Source organism: Panthera pardus, unplaced genomic scaffold, assembly GCF_024362965.1.
Source record: "Panthera pardus isolate Hobbes unplaced genomic scaffold, ASM2436296v1 HiC_scaffold_7, whole genome shotgun sequence".
Classification (NCBI taxonomy): Eukaryota; Metazoa; Chordata; class Mammalia; order Carnivora; family Felidae; genus Panthera; species Panthera pardus.
The window spans coordinates 22,065,000-22,092,055 of NW_026527002.1; the positions used below are offsets into that span (position 1 = coordinate 22,065,000).

The window sequence follows — 27,056 nt, forward strand, 5'->3', positions numbered from 1 at the left end:
AACTCACCTAGAACAAGATATTTGTTCTTGACCTTGAATAATGAATAGATTTTCTCAGATGGAGGGGTACCTGGGTGGCTCAGTCAGTTAAGCATCCAACTTTGGCTCAGCTCATGAACTCGTGGTTTATGAGTTCCAGCCCCACGTCGGACTGTATGCTGTCAGCGCGGAGCCCACTTTGGATCCTCTGCCTGCTCTCTCTCTGCCCTTCCCGTGCTCTTGCTCTTTCTCTCCCAAAACTAAACATTAAAAAAAAGCGTTTTATCAGATAGAGAATTTGGAAAAGAGCATTTCATTCATGAAGGTCATATTGGATTTGGGGAGTGGCAGGTAATATGAGGTAGCTGGAATGAATATGATTTTTAAATAAATGTTAAGTAGGGGCGCCTGGGTGTCTCAGTCGGTTGAGCGTCCGACTTCGGCTCAGGTCATGATCTTATGGTCCATGAGTTCGAGCCCCGCGTCGGGCTCTGTGCTGACCGCTCAGAGCCTGAAGCCTGTTTCAGATTCTGTGTCTCCCTCTCTCTCTGACCCTCCCCCATTCATGCTGTCTCTCTCTGTCTCAAAAATAAATAAACGTTAAAATAAATAAATAAATGTTAAGTAAAATATAAATCTAATCATTCACTTTTTCATTCAACTAATCTCATTGTGGCTCTACTTCGTGCCAGACACTTGGGCTACAATGGTGAATAAAATGAGACATGATCGCTGCCTTCAAGCAACTTAGAGTCTAATAAAGAAGATGGATATTAGTCAATAATCAAAATACTCACCCCAATAAATATGAAACGGCTGTTGTGACAAGTGCCACATGTAAAAGGCACCTAATTCTATATGTTCTTAAAATTGGGTTATTGCATAATCAAGGTAATTGGGGGATGCTATCTATGATGTGATTCTTGAATTGATTTCTGAAGGTGAAGAAGGGAGAGAGTAGAAGGTGTCCAAATTCCCTGCGGTAGAAGGAGGGTACACATTAAAAAAATGAAAGGAAAAGCTAGAACACAGAGCATGAGAGGGAGCAAGGTACATGATAGAACTGCAGAAAGAAGTAGAGGGCAGACCTTGCAATCTTTGTATGTAGCTTGTCTTTATGTGGAGAGTGGGAGGCATGGAAGCATCTTCTACAAGAGATGACTCCAGTCTGCTGGTGTTGGGGCTGCAGTGTACAGGACTGACTGAGGGGTCCGGAGGTGGTTATCATGAAAACTGGCACTAGGAAAGCAGAGGCAATGAAAAAACGATTCTGCGAAGTTCACCTTTCTTCATAAGAATAGACTCAAGTTGCCTGGCTACAGCCATTACCCTTTTAAGGGTACCCTTTAAATGAACAATATATAGGAAATAACACATCTCAACTTTTAGTGGAGTTTGAATCAATATTTTGACATGGAGGCAGACAAAGAAATAAAAGCTTTTAAAAACTTTGTCTAGAAGGTGGAAAGCAAAGAATAATGAGGCGGGGACGTAATGGAAAGAGACTTATGTAGGCATTTATAGATCTGGATTCTAGTCTAAATATAGCAACTACCAGAGAGAGATCAACCAAGTCACATGACCTCATTGGATCTCAGATTTGAAACCTGGAAATAAAGAATTGGACCAGATCATATACAAGCTCCCTTCTGCCACACTTTGTGATTCTAGTCTCCCAATATGAGGGGATATAAAGTATGGTATAATGTTTAGGCCATAGAGACTCATCTCAAACCAGACTTAGTATTTGAGCTCTTAATAAAAACCACATTGCCTGTAATGTGTTTGATTAGGGAGAAGTAAGGGAGTGGAATGTAATTGGAAAGTGTAGTTTTGCTATTAAATGGAGCTCAACTGAGAGAAACATCCCTTGTCAAGAGTGTTACTAGTGAACGTTCCAGACCAATCATTACATGATCTAAAAGCTAATTTTGATGGAAGAAACCTAACAAAATGTTCAAATCCTATCCAAATTGCATGAACATTTTTTTACTTGGTTTTATAGAGGCTAAATCTAACTTACAGATGCCAAACACCCAGATGGCATATGAAATTTAAGTCCGTCACCCAAACTGAAGATTGCATCATCCACATGGAACAGCAGGTAGCAGCTGAAGTTTGTGATTTTTATCAGGAGGTCACAGGGTGGCCCAGCCTCGTTTTTATTTCTTTCAGTGGCACGACACCAGTGGTTTCTCTGTTGGTTGCCCTTTTTATTTTTCTCATTGCCTTTCATCTTATTTATCCCCTTCACTGCATTGTGACTCTGGGAAGACTTTTGCAGGAGGAAACATTTAAAAGGACACATCTTGGGCCCCAACGTAAAGGGCACTTTTACTTTCATAATAGTAAATCTTCCACCAGCTGAATGGCTGAATGCGCCCATGAAAGTTTTAGACTTTTTTGTGTGTTTGGAAATAGAGTGAAAATTTTCAAGCCACAGCTGTACCTTGTAGTTTATAAGTGATCCAAGATGCATTATAATAACAGTGTTATATTTTTCAAAGTAGGGAAGCATTTTTTTTTGTCAGCTATGTCTTATAAAAAGCCATATTTTTCTAAAGGCAAACCTAGTGTTTTACTGTCTAATTGTAGCAAACATATATATATATATATATATATATATATATATATATATATATGATCTAATTATTTAAATAGTTCTCAGTCCTGATGAAGAAAAATCATATTATGTCTCTAAATAAAATAATTTATTTATAAATTTGGTTATTCAGAGACATCTGTGCTATTGAAAGATGCTCATATTGCATATTCTACTTATTACTTGTCTTTTCCCCTTCTTACTGCAACACAATGCTTCCTCTGACCACTGAAAGCAAAGCTTTTATGATTTTGTTTGAGTGTATCTAAAAAAAGCATCGGTTATATCAAGGATAAAAGTCCTGGATTTTTTTTAAACTAAGGACTAAAGAGTTGTGCTAAAGTCGAGGAACATACTGATATTAGCAGCTTTTGATTGCAGGAAAGAAATGCCACCTTTCACCATTCTGATGACAAGGACAGTGTTTCAGTTATTAGTAGAACTAGTAGAATTAGTAGACATATTAAAAACCAATGAACACCATGAAATTCATTAGTATTTCTGGCCAGGTTCTAAAGTAGTTCAGCAGGTTTGTTGAATTTCTTAGGACAGGTGAGCTTCTAGGACCTTACTTTAAAGTACTATCTTTCTTAAACAAATTTGATTTGCTTTTAACTTGTTATAATTTTATTTTTCATTAGTAAATCCTGGAAATACTTTAAAAATTTTCAGCAAGTTCTAACATTTTTTTAAAAAAGAAGCATTGATGGGGATGCCTGGGTGGCCCAGTCGATTAAGCATCCGACTCTTGATTTCAGCTAAGTTCATGATCTTGCAGTTCATGAGTTCAAGCCCTGCATCAGGCTCTGCGCTGACAGTGCAGAACCTGCTTGCGATTTTTCTCTCTCTCCTCTTTTTCTGCCCACCCCCCACTCACTCTTGCTCTCAATCAAAATAAAATAAACTTAAAAAAATAAATAAATGAAAATAAAGCATTGATTACATTTTCAACTAATATGGTGCCTTTCTCTTTGGACATCTACTACAAATTACAAATCCACTTTGTGGCTCTCTGAAACAGAAATAGCCGTTACAAAAAAAGATTCATTTACTACTTAACACCATACATGAACATTGGAGAAAATGCTTTAGAGCATTTAGAGCATATATAGAGAGTGATTTAGACTTTAAGGTCGCAGAGCTATTGTGTGCAAATGACTGCTCCATGTGTATTAGCAACACAGAAATGAAATGTTAAACATCACTTAGAACTTTAGAAAGATTTGCTTTTCTTCACAGGATCACACATAGGACTTCTCCTGCCTTGCTACCCTGAGGAAGTGTCAAGTGTATGACATAATGGTAGTATTTTTGAGAACACAGTTACCCCCCCACAGCCACAACCTGGAGTCTCAAGCTGTAATTACGATGCCATGATCAGAAAGTTGTGTTTTAGGTTTGGCCCTGAACGGGTGGCAGTATAATTTTACGCTGCTGGTAAGAGCACAGTGCAGCTGTGCAAAACGAGAATGTTTGTTGTTGTTTATTGTTTAAAGAGTCGCTTTTTTCTCTAACAGACTAATGAAGGGAATTTTAGTACATTTGCACTGGTCGGCTGATTGTTGCAAGCTTGACTTTCAGTTGATCAAATGAGGTGAAATAAATCAACAAACTGCCAAAAGAAAAATTCACTTAGATTTTGCCCATGAAATAAAAATGTCTTCAGTTTCTAACGTAAGTTCTATACAGTGGCCTAACATCTATATCGTTTAAACATTGAATTATTATATTTTATATTATACTTATATGCTAACTTTAATTAGATAATTAATTTTTATGGAGTAAAATTATTATGATAGACATAATTTCACTTATAAAACTAAATGTGAAAAAAACATCGCATCATATCCATTTTAATTACTAAAATTAAAAACCTAAATTCTTTAAGCTCTTAAGAGCATCAAGACACAGTACCTAACCCAGAAGGAACTGGCAGGTTCATTGTGAGAAGTAAGATAAATATAGCAGAAAATAATGTAGATGAAAAATGAAAACTCAAAATATAGAAATTTAACTAAACACTAAATAAAAGACGTGAAACTTTTATGATGGTCTGAAGGTATTTTCAACCTCTGGTAAACATGAAAGAGTTCTTGAAATATGAAGACGATGTTTTTTTTTTTAAAAACTTTTTTTTAAGAAGCTGGGCAGGAAAAGTCTTCACTAACTCTAAAGTAGTATGATGTGTTTACTTTTAGCTAAACTGAAGATGGTGATTGGAGCAGAGGGTGGTAGAGGTCATGGAATCATAGCGGGAGGAAAGATTAGCCAAGTGTCATAGGATATTAATGACTTGTAGGCATAAAATGACATTGTTTAGTGGTGGAAACAAGTCCACCCAGAAAGATGAGGGGGAGACAGAAGGTCAGCCCAACTGTACCCAGCGGTCCTGAGCCTCAGAGCAGAGCCTTGTGCAGTTTCATACAACTTCCCATACAAAGCAGCTCAATTTAGATGTTCTTCTCTTCTTCTGGATAGAGATGTGGCATTTTCAGCTCAGGAGGATTTCATATTAAGGAGATAGAAACAAGTTTGCAAATATAGTAAAACCTTGGTTTGCAAGCATAACTTGTTCTAGGAACATGCTGGTGATCCAAAGCACTCCTATTTCAAAGTGAATTTCAAGAACCGTTGGCTCAGCTGTGATCACATGATGTTGTTTAGCTTCACGTCCAGCTGGTAATACAAGACATTATTTTTTTCATCAAGTTAAAACGTGTTAGAAATGTTTGCTCATCTTGCAGAGCACTCGCAGAACAAGTTACTCGCAATCCAAGGTTTTACTGTGTATAGTTTGGTTTTGCGGTTGGTCAAAGGATCTGAGGGAAGAAAAAGTGAGGGAACAAGACTGGAACAGCGGGAGAGGAATGGAAGAAAAAGATAAGCAGCCCGTGGGGAAACAGAGACAGGAAAGTGGGAGGGAAAAAGTGCAGAGAAACAAAGAGAAGGGAGAATGACAGGCTGGCCAGCAAACAGAAAGGCTCAGTGCATTTCAGAGGTACTGTGCTCTGCACTTGACTTGAACTGTAGGCTCCAAATGCGACCATTTGTTTTGGACTGTTATTCTGAAAGCTTGATGAATTCAACACCATTCACAGCTCTTCAACTGCTTGAGAACTTCCGTCCTCCAGCCTCCACTCCTCATCAGGCAACAAGCAGAACATTCTGGCAAGGGAAAAGAAAAACTTAACCGCTGTAACAGTAATCAGAGTCTTCAGAAAATTAAGTCTTAAGAAAATCAAATCAGTGGGTCACATTCTCTCATCCTAAGTTGTCTAACCCTGCTTTGAAGATGGGGCATTGAATTTCAGCTGTCTTTTATGGTAGGATTTGCAGTCGACACTGGATTTCCTATAACAGAAAGATTTTGAACTGTAAAAAAAGATATTTTGAAATATGTCTTATGATCTCCCTTCACTTGAGACATACAAACTACAAAAAGGAAATTCACTGTAAATCATGTGTGAAATTAGCTGAGAAAAATGGTAACTGTGAAATAACATTTATACGTTTAGTAATGCCTTTTGCGAGATACGCACGTTACACTAAGCCCCTGACCATGAACATGAGATGTTTGTATCAATGTTGGAGTCTGTTCTCACTCTTTCCGGGAAACCTCCGATTCTGATATTCTAGTCAGTTCCAAAACTGTTTATCTTTTTCATATTAGTGTAAGACATGATATTTCAGAAAGAGTAAATTCATTTTACCTTTATTTGTAGCCAGTTAAAAACGGATTAGCCTTTGTGTATTATTCATGTGGTCTGTTCACATAATCTTTATGGATTGCTGAGATGTCATGGCATTTGCCACCCAGTTATTTAATGCAGATCAGACATTCCGATTTGCTACCGGAACTGCCCATCTCTAATATTTTTAATTGTTTTCCCTGATCCTAATATTGTTGCTCAATTTTTTGTATGTGTGTATATACACATTCTTTTGTCACCCGAGTACACGGTTTGGGCATGGGCATTGATGGCATCAAGGATACATGCTGTGAGGTGCCTATCATGTACAGGTACAGTGCAGGTGCAGAAAAGGTGGGGCCAACAGTTCCTGGCCTTACAGAAACCAAACTTAAAATGAGAAATACAGATTTTCTTACTCTGTTCAGATCTACCGCCCTGTAGTGAGCACTTCACCTAAACCAGCTCACTGAGTCATCATAATTCTGCCTGTGATACCGTAGATACTGTTATCCTCATTTTGTAGAGTAAGAAATTGAGACTCGGAGAATTTAAGTGATTTACCCAGTCATTGTGGCTCTCCTTTATTTTTGTAAAAATAGGTATTTTGAGGACCTGAGACGAAAGTGTGTATTTATCTACTCAAAATATTTCTGTCACTATGTAGTTGAAAAAACTCTCAAGTCAACTGTGTTTATTGGCCATGTATGAAATACTTCTTATATAGTCCATCTACTTTTTTTCCCACAAATATGACTTGTTTTCATTTGAGAGGATACTTGGCTTCCAGATGGAGAAATAAATTCAACTCACAGGAGTGGAGAAATCAGAGACATTGCAGACATTGGTATGTATCTTAAAAGAGAGTTCTAATTATAAGGACCTCTTAAATCTGAGAGTTTTTCCCTTTGGTATAAAGGCATTGACTGTGAAACATGGTGTTTTGCATTACAATTGGTGTTTTGGAGGTATTGCTTGAAACGCCATGATTTTCTGCAAAAACATTGCAGGGGCAGATCAAATAAGAAGATGCTTGCTGCTGCAGACCAAAATAATAGATCAACAAGAGGGAATACTAGAGCAGTAGTGTCTTAAAGAATTAGGAGAAAAGAGCTGTGGAACAAAAGACTGCAAACACAAATACACGTACGCACGCACACACACACATTCTGACATATACTATGCACACACAAACATATACATACACAACATGTAAATAAACACATTTTAGGCAAGTCATTCAAATAACCCCATTTATGCATTTTTCTGGCCATATACATTAGCCCTACTTGGTCTTTTGTCAGCTGTTTTGTGGAAAACAAAGAATTGATCCATTATTTAACATTTATTAAACCCTCACAATCTATGAGCACTGTGCTTCAGTGACAAGGATACAACAGACAAGATACTTTTTGTCTTTAAGAATTCCCCATGTCCTGTGGGAAAGGTATTATTGCAGTGGTATGATGACATAGAAGTGACATTCACAGAGCTTCATGATCCTAGAGGAGGGATATCATGGAGGCCTTTTTTGGAAGATATGATGTCTGAAATGGGTCTTGAAGAGGAAACAGCAGTTAGTCAAAAGGAAATGGGAGGGGCGCCTGGGTGGCTCAGTTTGTTAAGCATCTGACTTTGACTCAGGTCATGATCTCCCGGTTCGTGGTTTCGAGCCCCACGTGGGGCTCTGTGCTGACAGCTCAGAGCCTGGAGCCTGCTTCGGATTCTGTGTCTCCTCTCTCTCTCTGCCCCTCCCTTGCTCACTCTTTCTCTCAAATAAGTAAATAATAACAAAAACCAAAAGGAAATGGGAAAGCTTGAAGCCCTTGCAGGACACAGCATGAAGAAAGTTCCAGGAACTTGAGACAGAAGGATGTGTGTGGTCTGGGATTGCTGGAATATAGTGATGAAGGAGAGATGAGAGGTAAGGGTGGAGAGGTAGGCCAGATCTAATAAGGCTAACTGAAATTTTATACTGCTGAGAATGATGAGCCTTTGTAGGATTTAAAGCATGGAAAGGTCAAGTTTGTATCTTAGCAGATCATTCTGGTAGCTGTATGGAGAATGGTTTTTAGGTTGACAACACCAGAGTTTGGGATCCAGTTTAGGAAGCTGTTGTAGAATTGTAGGCAAGAGATGCTGAGGGTTTGAACCAAAATCATGGTTCAAGGGTGACAGGCACTGGGTAATGGTAGTGGAGTGCTTAAGCAATCTTTAGAAGGTACGGTTGGTTAAGGCCTGGTGCTTATTAGGATGTAGACACATGGATTAGGATTTCTCAGAGTTTAGCTGGGATAGCTGGGTGTGGGTATGAGGAGAGCCAGAAATCTGAAATGGAGAAGGGACAGGAACTGGTGGGCAGGTTGGAGGTGTGGTCAGTTTAGTTCAAGGTGTTTGTGGTTCATCTAGAACGAGCTGTTCAACACAGATATTTGAGCCTAGAGCTTGAGAAAGTGGTCTCTGGTGATAAATTTGGGAGTTGCCAACCTCTAGATGTATAAAATCGAATGCACAGCCTCTTCTGTGTGTGTAGTGCATTGTTTTGCCTTTTCCTCTTTTCTCCTATCTTAAGGCAAAGATTCCTATCTCCATCAATACGTGGTAATTAATACCATATATACCTCCTGGTTGTGCACGAACAACAAAGCGATCCCAGAGAATGGGAAATGCCTTAGGAAAGTGGAAGTAACCGAGTGATTGTTGCTTTTTTCCAGTTGTGTCGGTGGACATGCCTGCCTCAGAGGGATATCGCTTCAGCTGACCCTCCCACAGCTCAGACTTTTTGAGGATCCTGGCTGTGTGGCTTTGCCTGGTTCAAAATGGCAGAAAAGGCTCCCCCTGGCTTAAACAGGAAGACTTCAAGATCAACGCTCTCCCTTCCGCCGGAACCTGTGGACATCATCAGGAGCAAGACGTGCTCGCGGAGGGTGAAAATCAACGTGGGGGGCCTCAACCACGAAGTGTTGTGGAGAACGTTGGACCGGCTGCCGCGGACGCGCTTGGGGAAGCTCCGGGACTGCAACACGCACGAGAGCCTCCTGGAGGTGTGCGACGACTACAACCTCAGTGAGAACGAGTATTTCTTTGACCGGCATCCGGGGGCCTTCACTTCCATCTTAAATTTCTACCGGACGGGGAAACTCCACATGATGGAAGAAATGTGTGCGCTCTCTTTTGGCCAGGAGCTCGATTACTGGGGTATTGATGAGATCTACCTGGAGTCCTGCTGCCAAGCCAGGTATCACCAAAAGAAGGAGCAGATGAACGAAGAACTGAGGCGGGAGGCCGAGACAATGCGAGAGCGGGAGGGAGAAGAGTTTGACAACACCTGCTGCCCGGAGAAAAGGAAGAAGCTCTGGGACTTGCTGGAGAAACCTAACTCGTCCGTGGCTGCAAAGGTATGAAAAGCGGGGCGTTGCTTCCCTGTGTGTGGTCGGAAAGGTGTTGCCTACTTCCCAGAGAGCGCGATCGTCTTCGTTTTAGGTGTTATGTGGCTACAGGGTGAAAGACACTTTCCAGAAGCTTAGAGACTCAGAGTTATTCTTCCCATGTAATGTCATCTGATGGCATTGCTCTTTCTTAAATATGGTTATTGGGTAGGAACAGGCCTGGGCAACAGAGGCTTTGGAAGGGTTCTGGTTTCCATGGCGCTGTGTGGTGGTGGTGGCTAGAGTTTGAGGAGACAGCCCTCACTGGGGCCATCACATGCAGAGTCCTGCAGAAGGCTGGGGCCTGGGCCCCTTGGATAGAGGCACGGTGCTGTCACTGAGGGTGGAGGAGGTGCCTCCTGGCCTGGTTCTTTAGAGGATCATGGTAAAGAGAGAGTATGGCCCGGTGTTGTTGAGAGGGCTGCAGGAGCAGGGTGGTCCATGCGTGAGGAAGAGGCCATCTTATGAAGCTGTGCAAGGTCACGCAAAGTCAGTGTCCAGAATGCATCCGTTTACCTCCCTTGTGAGGTCTACTCTGACAATGATGTTTCCTACTGTTGGCGTATCGTTTTTTTCCACAACTGAGGCATTACTCTACCTCAGAGTTCATCCTGTTTGCTTAAAATGAAGGTAAATTCATGTTTCCACTGTGCCTGCTTATGTCTGGATCTCAGAGTAAGTTTGTTTTGTTTTGCCATGAATTGCAGCATTTAATTCAAATGCGTGATTCTGTTTGTCTAATTTTATTTAGAGCTTTGGGGGTTAGTGCAAACTGATTTTCATCCCATATATTTAGTACTGTATTGCAATATGAATAATGAATAAAGTGTCAAGAGTCATCTTTAGCTGTAGAAGCATAGTATTGGTATTTTGTGCATAAGAGATGAAAATGGAATGTGGAATAGAGAAAAGAAAAATAGCAGAATAACGTGTCATCATATGAATTCTTTGAATTAGAATTTTTTCAATTATTATTTCTTAAAAACAGTAAAGATTATGGAAGTGTAATAGGCCATATGCACCATTTGGCTGGAAATTAAGATCCTATCTGATAATCTACAACATGTAAATAATGTATACAAATGAACTGAATGCGGATGGTCATAAAACTGCCTCTGCATTGTTTGATATGCCTAGTTTTGCATCTTGTTTTCTTCTAGAGGTGTTTTACCTTGTGGCCAGGACATGGAAATAAGTGAAATAAAATAGAGTTCTGTTGTACACGATGAGGAGAATGCACATCTTACAGCAAATGGACAGATTTCAACTAGGTCTTTTTGTAGTTATGAATAATTTGTTTTCTTTTATCTGTAAGAAAGAAATAGATGTGCTACACTTGTGGGTTTTGGTTGAGAAAGGTTACTGCTCTTTCTAGCATCAAATATTAGGTTGCATATTTGAGTCACTGCTAAAAGTATGGAGTGAATTTTGAAGATGAATGAGATTGTTTGGGGGTGTTAAATGAACTCTTTCAAGCCTGTAAGCAATTGAGGTCAAAATCATTGTTCCATCAAATGTTCCAGAGGGTGGTAGCCAAATATGTAAAAATAAGCAACTAAATCACAGAAAATTTGAAGGTTAATATGGCTTATTTGCTTACAACAACATTATTAACAATTAGGTACTGTTGATAGAAAATATCTTAAGGTACACACATTTGTTTTTCTGAAAAATTTCTATTAAGGATAGAATAGGGTCAATAACCTGATTTCCCAGATGAGGGAGTTCATTTAATGCCTAAATTTTAGACAGCCATCTCTTCATCTCTAAGAAGGTAACGTTGATAATGGCCTATTACATTATGCTATTATATACCCCTACGCATCAGATAGATTGTTGAAACTTGCTTCAAATTAGATATCAGATAAGATATCTACCTACACATTATACCTAGCAGCTAAGGACATTGTTTTGGAAATTTTAATGTAGTTATAAATAATAAATTTGTTTCCAAATTATTAATCAAGCTAAGCAAATCTTTGCTAACCTGAGTAGATTCTTTACTAAACTTTCATAAAGGGTTTGTATTTGTTTACTTAAATATCAACATTTTCCTCTCTGTTTGAATAGAGAAACATTATGGAAGTTATTTACATTTGATTATATGGTAGTTTAGTGAAAATATTGTTCATTTGTCTGAGATTTGGAACCTTTTAAAAACAGCTCTGCACGATGTCTTATATAAACCACTACCTTTTCCTGTACTCTTCTCAAATCATATAACTTGTTATTTCTCTAGAATAATTCATGGTGAGGTGAGTGCTATGTGTGAATAGTATTTTTACAACTTAGGAACAGTTTGTTTTGTTAAAACTGCAGTAGGATGATACTCCAGCCCTCACTGTTTGTGTTATGGGTACATCAGGATCCTGCTTATACTATGAAGCTCTTGGTTGGAATGCTTGGAATCTATGTGTTTTTCCTGACTTGCTCAGGAGGTGAGATATCTTTGGAGGAGAATCTGTTCACCTTGTGATTACCGTGATTGCTTGTTCAGTTTGATAATTCAGTTGAACATATATAGAATTCTCTCTGTGGGTTACACACATTAAAGTGAACATGTAGAGGGGCATCTGGGTGGTTCAGTTGATTAAGCGTCCAACTCTTGATTTCAGTTCAGGTCATGACGTCACTGTTCCCAGGATCAAGCCCCATGTGGGGCTCTGAGTTGACAACATGGAGCCTGCCTGGGATTCCTTCTCTCTTCTCTCTTCTCTCTTCTCTCTCTCTTCTCTCTTCTCTCTCTCTCTCTCTCTCTCTCTCTCTCCCTCTCTCCCTGTGCCTCCCCAGCTCTCACACACATATGCTCTCTCTCAAAATAAATAAACATTAAAAAAATGATAAAATGGACATGTAGAAAGACACACTCTTTTCTTCAGAATTTAAAAAATAATCTCTTAGCTTAAACAGGTATTGCATATCCTTGAAAGTGTTTTTTTTTTCTCTTTTGGTTTTTCTGTATTTTATAATTAATATTTCTACAGTAAAGAAAGTTTAAAAGTTATGAGTTTACTTACCAAATCCCTGGCATAAAAGGAAAAACTTGACCTTTTATGTCAAATATTCCACAATAGGTTAAAATATCTATTCGGTGACATGGAATAAATACTCCATAATCACTTCAGTTATCATGCCATAATCCATGCTATGTGCATCCACTGTGATACACAGCATCACAAGGCCCATTGACCTGTTGTATTTTGTCTTTGGACATGACCCTGAAGGTAATAATTTGGCTGTTAGAGAACATTCTTCCTGGTGTCACTTCTATTAATTGAACTTTGTAGTACAGTAATCACTGACAACCATGCCAAAGCAGAGTTCAGAAGGATGGTATATTTTAAATGTCTATATTTAACAAATAGACATTTTTACACATACACAGCATAGCATGGAATAGAATTGTACTTTTCACAAAATAATAACAGGGCTAATAGAAATTGTTATTTCATAGTTTCCTGTGGTGTGGTATGATCTGGTACTGGACACGAGTTTATATCTGTATGATGGACTTTGTGTTCTTTCGGTCTCATTAGTCAAGTACCTGGGTAACTGTATCCCCTTGCATAGAGATAGGGGACAAAATTTAACCTTGAGGCTGTTTGTGAGTGTAGGACCCACCAAATGGATGTATGGGATGGTTGGCCCAAATCTCTGCATTACCATGACATGGAATCCTGGTGCTGGCATGCCTTTCATGGGAATGTGCAAGGGGAGAAGATGGGCCTTGCTGGCTGCCAGTTTCCTGGGCAGTGAATTGGAATTAGACTTGATCCTGTGCCTCTTCCAGCCCTGGGCAATTTAGGCAGCCTCTGCCTTGGAAACATTTTTCTCCCTTCTCTTTGGCCTTTTCCCAAATGGACTGCAGGAGCTGTTCTCCTTTAAATTTTGCACTAGAGAAACTTTAGTCCAAGAGGTGTTTGAAAGCATTTAAGGGAGGTGGATCCTATGGCAGGTGGTATTGGCAGCCTTTGGGATGAAACAATAGCCAACAAGGAGCGTGGCCCACCTGAGAGCCGAAAGGAAAGAGGCTCAGTACTATACAGTGCCTTCACTCTAGATACCTGAAGAAGGTCAAGGACAAAGGAAGTCAGCTGTCTTCAGGCAAAGCCAGTTAGGAAAACGGCTGAGCCTTTGGAGGCAGGCTTCAGCCAGGGCACATAGGTGTATGTGGTGCTCAGGACAATGCCGGCCAACAGACCCATCTCAAGAGTCAGTCAGGAAGCTGGACGATAAGCAGCTCTTATTTGATAGGAACAGTATTAAGGCTGCAGAAAGATATTTCTGTTCATCTGAACAAGTGCAGTGAGAGCCACCCAACAACCCTGTTGGGCAGGGTTCAAGGTCGAGTGGGGGAAGGGCACCGCTTATCATCTGCTTCCCCTTCTCACTTTTCCTGTGTATCTACAGCCACCACTTACTTACCTAAGGATTCCTCCCTCATCCTCTTATGTTGTTCCCATTCTCTCCTTCTCCCTCCTGCCTCCTTGCCTCCTCCCTTCCTTCCTCTCTCCACTGCTCCCTCTACCTCCTCCCTCAGGAAAGGGAAGCAGATTGACTAGAGAATTATTTCTCAACCTTTTTTTGTTAATGGCCCCCTGCAGAGAAAAATTAAGTTAAATTTAAATTCTCCCTAAAGACAGAAACTAAATACTAAGGAGTAAGATTTTGTCAGGTAGGGTGGAGCTTGGAGAGCTACAGACTATTGTAATATCTAAGATGTTTTTTTTACCCTTGCCCACAAGGACCAATTTTCTCTCTTTGGCAGTGACATTGATCCCATGGAGAATGCATGCAACAGGAGAAAGGAGACTGTGTTTCCTGCCTCCAGCTCATTACCTCCACACATGACCTTCACCACATGACCTTCACCATTGGCATGGCACAGCACGGCACCTAAAGCAGGCATGGGAAGGACTGGGAGACCATAGACAGTTTTGGGTCAAGAGGGAGGCCAGTAGTAGCAGATAAAGAGAGTCCGTCCCTGGAACTCCAGCTCTCTGGAGAGCCAGAGGTCAAAGTTCTGAGTTTCTACCTTCTAACTGAATTAGAGTGTGGGAGTCTCGAGTCACAGATACAGTCAAAAGAAAATAAATCCAAATAAAATTAAAACTCCTGTGTACTCACCAAGGGGAAACGAATGGCATGACATTGCCATTCTATTTCTAGTTTACAGATCAGTTATTCTAATGCTTTGGATTAAAAAAAAGAAAGATATTGGAACAGTACCACCAATTATTGACTTTTAGTCCAAGAACAGAACTTTCGTGTGTGTGTGTGTGTGTGTACGTGTGTACATACACAGGTTTCCCCCATCATCTGAAAATAGAGCATTCCTATGAAATCTTTTGTAAGCTGAAGTGGCATAAAACAAAGAAACAGCATTTCATAAAAGTGAAAAATTCTATTCCCATTTTCTCTCATTGAGTGAAAACAGGTACTAATGTGGGTCTTTCATAAAAGCAAAGTGGCATAGGGGTGCCTGGGTGGCTCAGTTGGTTAAGCTTCTGACTTTGGCTCAGGTCATGATTTCGTGGTTTGTGAGTTTGAGCCCCATGTTTGGGCCCTGTGTGGACAGCTAGGAGCCTGGAACCTGCTTCAGATTCTGTGTCTCTCTCTCTCTCTGCCCCTCCCCCTTTCACATTCTGTCTCTCTTTCAAAAATAAATAAACATTGAAAATCAATTTAAAAAAGCAAACTGTCATAAAGAGAACCTACAGATAGCAGGGGAAGCATACAGTGTATGTGTATATATAATATGTGTGTATATATATATGTATACACATACACACACACACACACACACACACACAAACACACCCATACACAGAGTCAGGTGAACAATCTGCCCATACATAGCTCTGCATTTAGCTTTCTGATGAGCGTTTTAGTGATACAACAAGAGTAGCCATTAAAACCCTAAGAGGACTCCCAAAACAAACTGATGCATTGTGAGCACACACGGAAATCTCCCTTCATCAGGGCACCTCTGTGGACTGTGCAGTTCCCTGGTTCCTATCTAGGATTGCCAGTAGCCTAATTAGTGTGCCAATCATGCTGTTTCTGTGTTGTTTATGGTTTTCTCTTCTTGCCCTTTCCTTTCCACAGCCCAGCTGTACAGATTATGTTGTTCCTGCTCTTCCCATAACATGGCATGAGAGTTCAGACAGGATAGCTTCAAAGAATTTTGCCAGTCTGTAGAGGTTCAGATTGGAGATACGTGTTTTTTTTTCTTTCTAAAATATATAATTCATGCAGACTAACTGGTTGAAAGCCTGGAATAAATTAGACATAAAAAAATAAAACAGATAAGACAGAAAATGTTGGGTTTTGATTAAAATGTCTCCAATATTCCATTCTTTAGCTCTAGTGGTCCTATTTTGAGATCCATGCTTCTCCACTTTCCCTGAAAGGCTGCCCTGAAAATGCACCACTTTTTGTCCACTTGACCTCATTTGATCAGGGAAAGGATGGTGAGAACAGAAGAGGAAATTGATAAAAAGCTCACATTGTGCGTTCTCTTACCAAGGGTGCCATAGGCCCTGGTTTTACTGAGAACGCCCTGGTTAATGCCTTTTGTCTGATGCTAATTATTAGCAGCATCTCCTTTCACTCTTAAAAAATGTCCCAGTTTGGGCAATAAACTAAATGATTACCTTACATGTGAATATTTTTGAAAAAAAAAAGAAATTACCCAAGAGTCACGTACTTTTTCTCTTTGCTTCTTTGTTCCATTCGAGGAAGGCCTGTCTTAATTTTCAAGCAATTTTTCCATCTCTTTTGAAAAATCATTGGTTTTCATTAACATTAGAGTAAGATTTTCAGATTCCCTTCCAGCTTGGTTTTTAAACCTCAATAAGTAATTATAATTTTCAAAGTAAAAAAAAACCCACAACAACAACAAAACAAAACTAAGGAGTTCTTTCTACATTATCTAATTTTATCACAAAACAGAGTATGTTGGAAGTATTTAAATATTCTGGTTTTGAAAATTCGTGTACACTTTGGTTATTAACAGATTTGTTTTCTTTATTTCAAGTGAGAGACTTTACAAAGTGAATGATGTACTATTTCAGGTAAGCACAATTATTATGAAGGAATGGTCACAATGGTTAACACTTCCCACTTTGGAAGACTCTGGAAATGTTTGAATAATACTTCAGATTAAGTGTTCTTATCTGAGCTCTATCAATGTGAATTGACCATTCTAATGAAGAAAGATATTTTCAATATAATTAACAAAGTTGATTCTAAAAGAATTACTAGAATAAAAGTTCCTTTTTGATCAAAGCATGATTACACAGGAAAAAAAAAACAACAACAAAACAAAACCTCCAGCTGCTGATGCATAATTCATGAAGTAACCATAGATTACAATAGATTTTTTTTTTTTTTTTTGGTTTTGGCACTGATTGTGCATTCGTGGTTTTGTTCTATTTGAGAGCAACCTCAGAGTTCTATGACATTCAATAATCTATAATGTGCTGAGGTATAAATCTGAATTCCATATAATATAAGATTGGTTTGTTGGAACTAGTTGACTCTGATAGAGAGTAAGCTTAGCTGGTCACTCAGAACTGTTAGCCGAAACCCATTTTTCCCTTCTTATTGTTACATATACCAACTCTTATTAAATTTCCTGTATTTTATAGAGATTATATGGTACAGTAGACATTTACAAAGCCCTCATGACATATTCCTCATTAAAAATACCCTAGTTAGGTATTCCAAGAGTGACAGAAGCTTTTTAAGGTAGCAGCCAGCCTGGAAATTATTCTTGCCCACCAACAGCCTGGTCATTAAAACCCCTCCTACCTCTGTACTGGACCAGAGAAGGATAAAGGAGTCTACAGGCCAAGAGAGCTGGCATGTTCCACAAGCCACACTTTATGTATCTATCAGCAATATTCAGCCCTTCACCCAACCTACTGTGTCCCCACATCTCCTGGGATAGAGTTGATGAGGACTTTATAATTTACAATCAGAACTTTGAAGGACTTGAGGAGACTGAGACTTCTCTGTAATTGCTATGTCAGCCTTCATCCATACATATGACCAATCTAGAGTAAAGTAGCTAGACATGGACCAGTGGAGAGAAAAACACATAGTGACTGGCACAGAGACATGTGGAAAAGTGGAAGAGGGAGACATTTGCTCTCATCCCTCCAAAACTTTTACAGGATTCACTAAAAGCTAACATCAAAACTATATCAGATTTTGCATCTATGTACTAATTAGTTTTAGCTGTGTGTACATCTATGTTTGCATTAACTTCTTTGCTAATGCATAAAGCAAATGTATTTCACCCTTAAATCGTAATGTCTTTATAACGCTTTAAGTGAAAGAACTCTGGATATTACTAAAGACAGAAACCTGAAGTGTATAGATGCAACTAACATTTGTAGTGAAGTTTGTGTGTCTAGGGTAGGTGAACCACGTAGTATCAGTCTTCACTGACTGGGACCTGAACTAGGTCTGTTCTTGTGTGTCTGTGCATGCGTGTGTGTGTGTGTGTGTGTGTGTGTGTGTGAAGGGGTGGGAAGTACCTGTTATTTATATACACTGGCACCTCTCCATAAGAGCATATTATATTAAAAAAAATCCACCTGCACAAAAATACAATGAACTTCAATGAACATTTGGTAATTTAGGGAAGATGCAACTTTGTCATCCAAGTAAGACAGCTATTCAGACTTTTGTGATAACCTGATCGGGCATGAAGTCCATGGAAAGTACTCTAATGGTCCAAGAATAGCAGCAAGAAGTATTTTCATTAGTCTCCTAGGATTTTGTTTCAGGATGCTAGAGGTCATTGCCACCCTAGATTTCACGCTTTTACTTATGTCTCGTTGAGTCACTCTTGACACAACCACAAGTGTTGAATGCCACTTTAAATAGCTTCTCTCTCCTATGCCACAGCACTGCCAAGGACAGCCAAATATCCCCTATGCAGCTATGAATGGGGCCGCTTGGTTGTGGTACCCTTCACTGAAATAGACCTCAGGATATTTGCACATGAGTAAAAGAACTCCTAGGCTTCCAGTCATTGTTTTAGCACTAATTAATATAAAACTGAGAGCACAATTTTGGATATTGAAATGCACATGTCTTCGCTGGTATCATCTAAATTAAATCCTCAACTATATTTGTTCCTTGAATTAGGTTTTTTTTCTTCTAAACATTCAAATTTCAGTTTACATACATGTTAGAGTTACACTTATCTTTGGTAACATTTTAGAACTTACTTTTACATTGGTATCCAAGCATACGGTTTCAACCAGAATTTGGTTGGATTGAAAAATAATTCATTGCCGCTATCTATGAAGGATAGCAGCATATTTGTGCTGTGAAAACTTAGGTGAATTTTATTAATACAGTGGAAATGTTCACTTTGGCAAACTAGCAGGGGGCCTCACGTAATATCCTTAAGGTGAGCAACCTGTTCCATTTCAGTGCAGCTTTTAGTTTAGAGGTAGAAAAACATTGGTGGGCAATCCTGTTTTTTAAAAAGTGACAATTTATCATACCACAGCTGCAATGGACTACAAATGCAATGAAAGAAAATATGAAATAGTAGGCTAGAATCTAGTATAACATGAACTTGCTATTATGTATTTGCTATGTAAAAAATCTAGCACATTTTATTATATTTCTTAAGTCAATTCTGCAGGTGTGAAAATTGTATTATGTAAGTAAAAAGTAATTTCATTATGAGCAATATTAAAATTCAAAGCAAAAATCTGTTTTTTAAGCACTGGTCTTTATTTTTCAAACTCTAGCTCATGAGCCATTATAAATAATTTAAATTACATGGAGTATTTGCAAAGTGCTAATCACACTCTTTTTTTTTTTCAAAGTCTTATGTATAGGTTATACATGAGGTATTTTAAAGGGTACCAAACTGTGTTGATAGGCATATTTTAATAATATGTGAGGTATATGTATGTACTTAAAGAAAGAAATGTTATGTTTCAATGGAAAAAATTGTTTAGGGTTCTGTGTTTTCCATCATTGTTAAATCATCCGTCGTGTGCCAAAGCCAGTGCTTTTCTATTCTGCCACACTTTGATGCACACATCTCAAGTTGAGTCTGAAAGTTAGATGACAGGTCTCTGCTGTTTATTGGGAATGCAAAAGAGAACCTGTCCCACTGCCCACTTCACATACAGCCCTGCAGGTGCCCTCATGAACCCTCCCCATCAGGGGATGTTTTAGTTCCACTTCCCACAACAACTGTTTTTTTTTTTTTTTGTTTTTTTTTTTTTTAAGTTGAGGTGTGGTTGATATACATTACATCAGTTTCAGGTGTACAACATAATGATTTTATATTTATACATATTGCAGGATTATGGCCACTATAAGTCTAGTTAATATCTATTACCATCCATAGTTCATACATAGTTACAAAAATTTTTTTTCTTGTGTTGAGGAGGTCTAAGATCTATTCTCTTAGGAACTTTCAGATATAACAAATACAGTGTTACGAACTCTAGTCACCATGCTGGACATGAAACTATTGATTTTCCATTTAGTTCCTTAGGCTCAATTGGATTTCACCGTTTTTAAAGCCTGGTTTTAATATTTTTTTTGAGATGATATCTACTTAAATTTCAGTGGAATTGAATTTAGTGAAGATTCCAAATTAGAGAAGGTGGATAAACCTGAAAAAATACAGACTTCATTTTGTCTTTAGCTTACAGTCATTTGTTTTCTTTTATCCCAAAGCATCAGAGTCTAAGAGTAGGTAGACTTTTTTCTTCTAGACACTTTAAAATCAGAATCTAAATAGTACTTTTCCTCTCCATTGGAAGGAATCTGTTTCCTTACCCATCCAATACCCTTCCTTAATTCATGAGCTCTGGCTGCTGAAATTAAGCTGCTTTTTCTTTCCACTCCCTGATAATAGTTGTCAGTATCCCCAGAGCCTTCTGTTTTGAGCAGAAATTTAATTCTGGGGGAAGAGACTGGTTAATTGATACCTGATACAGTAACAGATGCTTTTTGCAAGGCTGTATTAGCTAATGTTTTCAAAGTCCTCTGTGAGGTGTAGCTATAACTTCCTGATATCATCAGAGTGTTCTTGCAACACTTAGCCTTTCTTCTTATTTTAAGCCCGATTCTCTTCTAACAATACTGCTTCCTTCACTACCTGGAAAAAATGAACCTTGTTCCCTACAGCCCAGAGTCCTGAAGTGAAGTCCGTATTTTCTCGTCCCTTCGATAATTAGTGTGACCTTCCTCGAAGAGCAGAAGGGAAAACGTTTATATTGAACATCGGCTGTGTGCCATACATTGAACTCTGCGGTTTTTCACATGGACCCTTTACAACACAGGTCAGCAAACATTTGCTCTAAAGGGCCAGAGAGTGAGTGTTTTCAGCTTTGTGGGCCATACGGTCTCTGTCACAACTACTCAACTCTGCTCTTGGAGTGCAAAAGCACCCCTAGACAACACGCAAACAAATGAGCATAGCTGGGTTCCAGGGAGACTTGACTGCCAGCTGGAGTTGGCCCTTGGGCCCTGGTTTGGCTAGTGTTACTTTGTGTCAGCCCTTTGCAGAAACATCGTTTATCCCATTATACAGATGAGAGAGGCTGAAGCCCAGAAATAGCACATTTGTGTCTCTTGTCCCTCACCAAGAGGCGTATTGGAATTTCGATCCCATCTACCAAGACTTCCCCACAATTTTTCTTTCTGTCCAGTTGTATTTATCATTCCTTTCCCATCACTATCCAGTACTCATTGGAGCGTTTGGTGTGTGACAGCTAGTCATCTGACTGCTGCACCCCCTTGCCATCCTGCAGGACAACGAGCTCTTATAAATCCCAGGCTAAACGTTTCCCATCTTGAACTCCAGCCGTGGATGAAGCTGCTCTCCTTTTGGAATCTGGAACTCTGATTCCACTGCCCACCAAATCTGTACTCTGTCCTTATTGCAGTTGCTTTTGCCTCCTTTTCTCCTCACTTGGAGCCCTGGACCCACTGCCATAGGCGAGGCTGTGACCACCTCATACTTGGGTTGGGGCGATGTCGTGAACTGGACTTTATCCCCCTCCCGGTTCTAATCTGTTCTCCACGTAGCCAGCAGAATTACCTTTGGAAACGTGATTGGGTCCCTTCTGAACTGTGAGGCGCAGTGATTTCTCACTGTCTGTGCTGTAGTTCAAACTCCTCAGCCTTGCATTTGGGATTCTTCCCGACCTTCCTATCCAGTCACATGCCTTTCCACCCCTCGTACATATTGCCCCGGTTATTCCAGATTATTAACCATTTCTGAAGACAGGGCTCTGCTCCAGACAGGTTGTTTACTGCACTCAACAAGCAGTACTCTTACGTGGCTCCCTCCATCCAGAAAGGACATCTTTTTTCTAAGTTGCACGAGGACGACTCGTAAACTGGCTGCAGCCACACCTGTACGCAACGAACACGTTCGTGGCTCTGTGGCCACACCGCTTTCCTGACCTAGAATGCCCTTTGCCCCTTTTCTCTCCTTCCTTGTGTCTCAGTTTGTGTGTCCCTCTTCCATGATGTCACCTCCTCCTCTGTTTTTCCCTAGCTCTTTCCTCATACTTGTAATCTGGATATTCTATCTGTGCTGGGCTCGTCTCACCAACCGGGTTGTACCCTTGAGGGATCAAACCACGTCTCTTCATTTTCAGTTCCTGATACCTAGTGCAGCTCTCGGCACATACCACACACTCAGTGCTTGCCACCAAATGGCACCGAAGGGTAGAAGGAAGAGAAAGAGCAAATATTTCACAGTACTTCAATTTCTCTGTAAAAATTAAACAACACAGATAGAGATTGGATATCTCATCCCCGTGTTGAGACCAGAGTAGTGCTAGGTTTGTTTTAGGCAGTTTAAGGAAGCTGGATATCTTACTCATTTTAAGTGGCTCTATGTTTTTGAAATAGGCTAAGAGCCATAGATGTGGGTTTTCCATTTTTACATTGTATAAATTCTTCCTCTAGAATAGTGTGTAGGCTGCTCTGTATGCCACAGAGTTTATGCAGAGAAAGGCATCAGGTGCTGCTGAAAGGCAAGCTTTCAGATGCTTTGCTTTGTTAAGATTGCTCATTTTATCTGAACTGCAGGTTCTGGGAACCCTTGTGATAGGGGAAATGTAGCTGTGTATGAATTGGGGAGTGGGGAGAAGAGCTTGATTGGGCCCCCCGGTGGACGTGCAGTCCTTCCACGCCCTCTAGAGGATGGAGAGATCACTTCTTCACATTCAACCATCCAACCTTTGGAAGGACCTTGGCCCCAAGTGGAACAATCCCATTACTCAGAAAAAGTCACAAAAAGGGATGAGCCCCAGATTTCAATCCAGGCAGAACTCCAGTATGGCGTCTCTTTGTAGGAGTAAGAAGAGAGTCTGAAAAAAATAAATTCTTAATGGTATAATGTAAGAAAAGGAGATCAGAAATCTATTTTTACTACAAAAGCTAAAAGAATCATAATGTTTTCAACTTAGGGGAACTGGCTTTTATTGTAATCCAAAAATATATTTTCTGGAAACTTGTAGTTTGAGTTTGTTTGTTTGTTTTTATATAGAAATTAGGCATTCCTTTTTAAGCTCAGTATTGCTATCTGCATGCTACTTGGTATGTTCATATATTATTCTGATACTTTAGACTGCACTGGTGGGATTTTCTCATTTGGGTTTTCTCATTTGGGTGGGTTTTTTAGGAATGACCTTTAGTCAACACCTTTTAAAAATTCCCAGTCACTTAAGAAGTATTTTTGACGTGTTTCAATTTAATAATTCATAAAATTAAAGTTTGAAGACAAACCTCTCGGCTTTCTATGTGCCTTCTAAGAATTTTCATGAGGTGGCTGCTGAGAGTAAAATCATTTTCATTTGTTAATTCTTTTGACCTTATCATATCTCAGTTTTTAAGTTTTTAGTAGTGTTGTACTGTAATTTAATTCTTCTGATTCTACTGTAAAAGGAGACTGTCAAGTTAATGTCTACTTTGAGTTCTGCTGTTCCAGTGATTTGTGCACTGACCAGAGGAGACATAATCTTTGAGGAGATCTTAAGACTTTATGGGGGACAAAAGCGATAGGTATAAAATGATCAGGAAATGTCCTTAATACAACACACTTCAGTAATCTTCCATTTTGTATGGCATTTAGAATTTCAGAGGAGGGAGGGATCTCATACTGTGAATTTGTAGCAGGTAGGGAAAGCCTTGTAAGCGAGAGGGAACCAAATCGGAGAGATAGGAAAATATTTTGAGAAGAGGGAGGAAGGCATAAACTTAGGGGGAAAGAAAGGGGTTAGAGCGCCCAGTGCATGCATGGGACATTGGGGAAATTGTCAGTATGAGGAATCGGGTTGGAAAGGTCAGGGAGGGCCATGCACTGACCCGGCTTGAGTCCCTGCTTGAGAGTCTACATTCCCACAGCAGGTCATAGGTGGGTGACAGTTGGGCCTGTAACTATGTGTTGCCGGTGGGAAGCTGCTAGGGAGGTGGGACAACACAGTGGTGGGGAGCACAGGCTCAGGGGTAACGCAGACTTAGGGTGGAGGGCTGGTTCTGCAACTGCTGATTGGGGACCTCGCTGAACTGCAGATCCTCAGGGATAAGGGAGAGGCTAAGAATTTGAACCTAATACAGTTATCATGCGGACTGAATGAACTAGTTAGTTGAATGCCTAGTACAGAAGCACACCTAGAGTATTTTACATAGTAGTGTTATAATTCTTATTACCATTATGACTCAAAATAATTCATTTTGAACTATCACCAAGAGGATCTCCTCCCCCACCCCTGTAAATATTTGGTATTCTTCTGTTGCACTTTGAATTTTATGAGACTGTGTAGGTAACATCAATGTATCAAAGTTAGTTTCGTCTCATTTTTAGAACCAAGCTTCTTAGAAGCAGCTAATGAAATTGACGTTTTTCGGTTTGTCCAAGTTTTCATGATAGTGATACCTTAGTAATGGAACCTGGAGTACAGATTAAAATTTAAATCTTGAAAGGTCTATTTTGGGGAAATGGATCTTGATGGAAACAATGAAAATAAAAAGAATGAACTGACCATTCCAAAGTTTGATTACAGTATAGCATTTGCATTCATTGCTCTTCTCCTGATGGTCGCCTTTTGTGTTAATCACCGGTATTAATATAACCGCCTGGAAGTTGAGCAGTTATAAATAGCTCTATTCTTGTTCACAAACAGGGCCTTTGCCTTGAGAGAGGGAAGTGATCAGACTATCACTTTGTGCTTTCCGGTTGGGCTCATTGGCTCATATTTCTTATCTAAGTATCTGCTAGTAGGGTATGAAATCGAACACAGATCATTGACCTTCTAAATCCCTTGTCATTATGATACATTAACAGTAATATGTTTGATTGCAAATAATTACTTGGCTCAGAAAAATTGGATTCAAAGTAAATGTAGACTCAGCCATAAAATTTTCCATCCCGAACCTCAAAGACTCTCAAGTTTGTTAGAAATGCTATAATAACTCAGAAGTGTTTAGAATTTTTACTCATAGAAAATAAATGGTTTTGTAATTAATGAGTTTTTCATGAAGAACGACATTTTCTGAATTTAAGATTGAGACAGGTATTTAGCACAGCACTTGTTTTTGGATGTGTAGATTTAAAATAAATAATAAATGTTGTCAGAATCAAAATATCAGATTTTAAGATTGAGATTAGCATTCCGAAAAATCATTTTCTTGATTAAGGACATGTATTACTAGACCTCATTTCTCTTAAATTATTTCACTGCACCTTACATAGATAGATAACATGACAGGATGAGAAATGCCTGAATGTACTGTAGATAGGTAGATAGATAGATAAATGGACTTCATGGAAAGGTAGACTAAATAGAAAGCTAGCCTAGATAGATGATACCTAGCTAGCTAGCCAGCTAGATAAAAGGCAGAAAGGAAATAAGGATAGAAAAATAAAGAGGAAACTGGGAAGGTTAGCATATAAAATATTCGTGACACAAATGCCTATTATAATTGGTGAAGGAGGGTAACAGGCTTTGAGTGTTCTTAATGCTAAAACAAACAAGAAAAAATAAAATAAAAAGAATAAAATTACATAAAATATGGACTTTGCAGGCAGGATTTGTGGTCCTTTACTGAGTAGGTCTCTTGGAAAGGGAAGAGGTGTGTATAGTTAGCAGTTCGGACGACCATTCATTGACTGAACAAGTTAATGGAGTACAGGTTCTGTCCTAGGTGACGGGTATCCAATCTCTAACAGAATAGGCACAACCTACTGCTGCCATGGAATTTACGTTCTAAAGGGAGGAGACAGATAATAAACAAAGTAAGTGAGTAACTATATGACATATATAAAAGCGATCAGTGGTATGGGAGGAAATAATGCAAGAAACAAGGTTAGGGAGTGACTGGGGGTTGGGGTTTCATTTTAAAAAAGGCTTTCCAGGGAAAGCTTTGTTGGAAAGGTTTTTTAGCAGAGTGCCAAAGGTGAAGAAGCCTTGTGGATGTCTGGGGGAGAGGGTTCTGGGCAGTGGTAGATGCATGACTGGCAGCATGGCTCTCAACCTGGGTGACTTTGTCCTTCAGGGAACATTTAGCAATGTCAGAAGTTCTTGGTTTTCAACTTTGGGGGAGGAGGTGCTGCTGTGATCTAGTGGGTAGAGCCAGGCATGATGCTAAGTATCTGCAGTGAACAGGACATGCCCCGTGACAAAGAGCCATCAAGTTTGGACCATCTAGCCCCAAATGTCAATGGTGCCAGGGTTGAGAAGCCCTGTTCTACTGCAATCTGGCTGCCGGGCAGTGAACCTGAAGGAGTGTTGTAGGACATGCGGTGAGAGACAGAAAAGGTGTCCAGATCCAGAAAGGTGTCCAGATCCCAGAGGATCTCATTACCTCCTACCTGGGACTCTCAGCTTTTCCTTGAGACAGAATGGGAGCCACGGGTGACTTCTGAGCAGCGGTGACCGGACCCACAGTGTAACAGGCTCAGCCTACCTCCAGTGTTGAAAATAGATGTTAGCAAGGGTAAAAGATGAAGCCACTTGGAGCCTGCCATAATAAATACATTAAAGGCTAAAATGATACAGAATGAGTATGTTATTTATGCAGCACAGTATCATCCAGAATACTTACATTTTGTGTCTTTCATCTTAAAACTGGGGTTTATGGATATGTTCTTTTAGTTACCCTTTTTTTTTTTTAATTATAGAGAAAAATTGTTGACTGTCAAAACTTAGGCTTCAACAGAGAGTAGAGCATCTCAAAACCCAAAACAAACGTCTTTCATATGTATAAACCAGTGTAAGAATGTCGGTAATGGTAGTTTTGTCTTCAGCAGTCCTTATAACTAATTAACTTGTTCGATGCAGTCTAAAAAGA

General features: G+C 39.5%; 1 protein-coding gene across 1 annotated transcript in view; it reads left to right on the forward strand.

Annotated features, from left to right (window-relative positions):
* The window catches only part of KCNB2 (potassium voltage-gated channel subfamily B member 2), a 382,584-nt gene that overhangs the window by 18,276 nt on the left and 337,252 nt on the right, over positions 1-27,056 (forward strand). The window contains exon 2 of the mRNA XM_019453266.2: positions 8,985-9,668. Within this exon, the coding sequence (XP_019308811.1) occupies positions 9,090-9,668 (579 nt within the window). The 5' untranslated portion in view covers positions 8,985-9,089. The remainder of the gene's footprint in view (positions 1-8,984; positions 9,669-27,056) is intronic.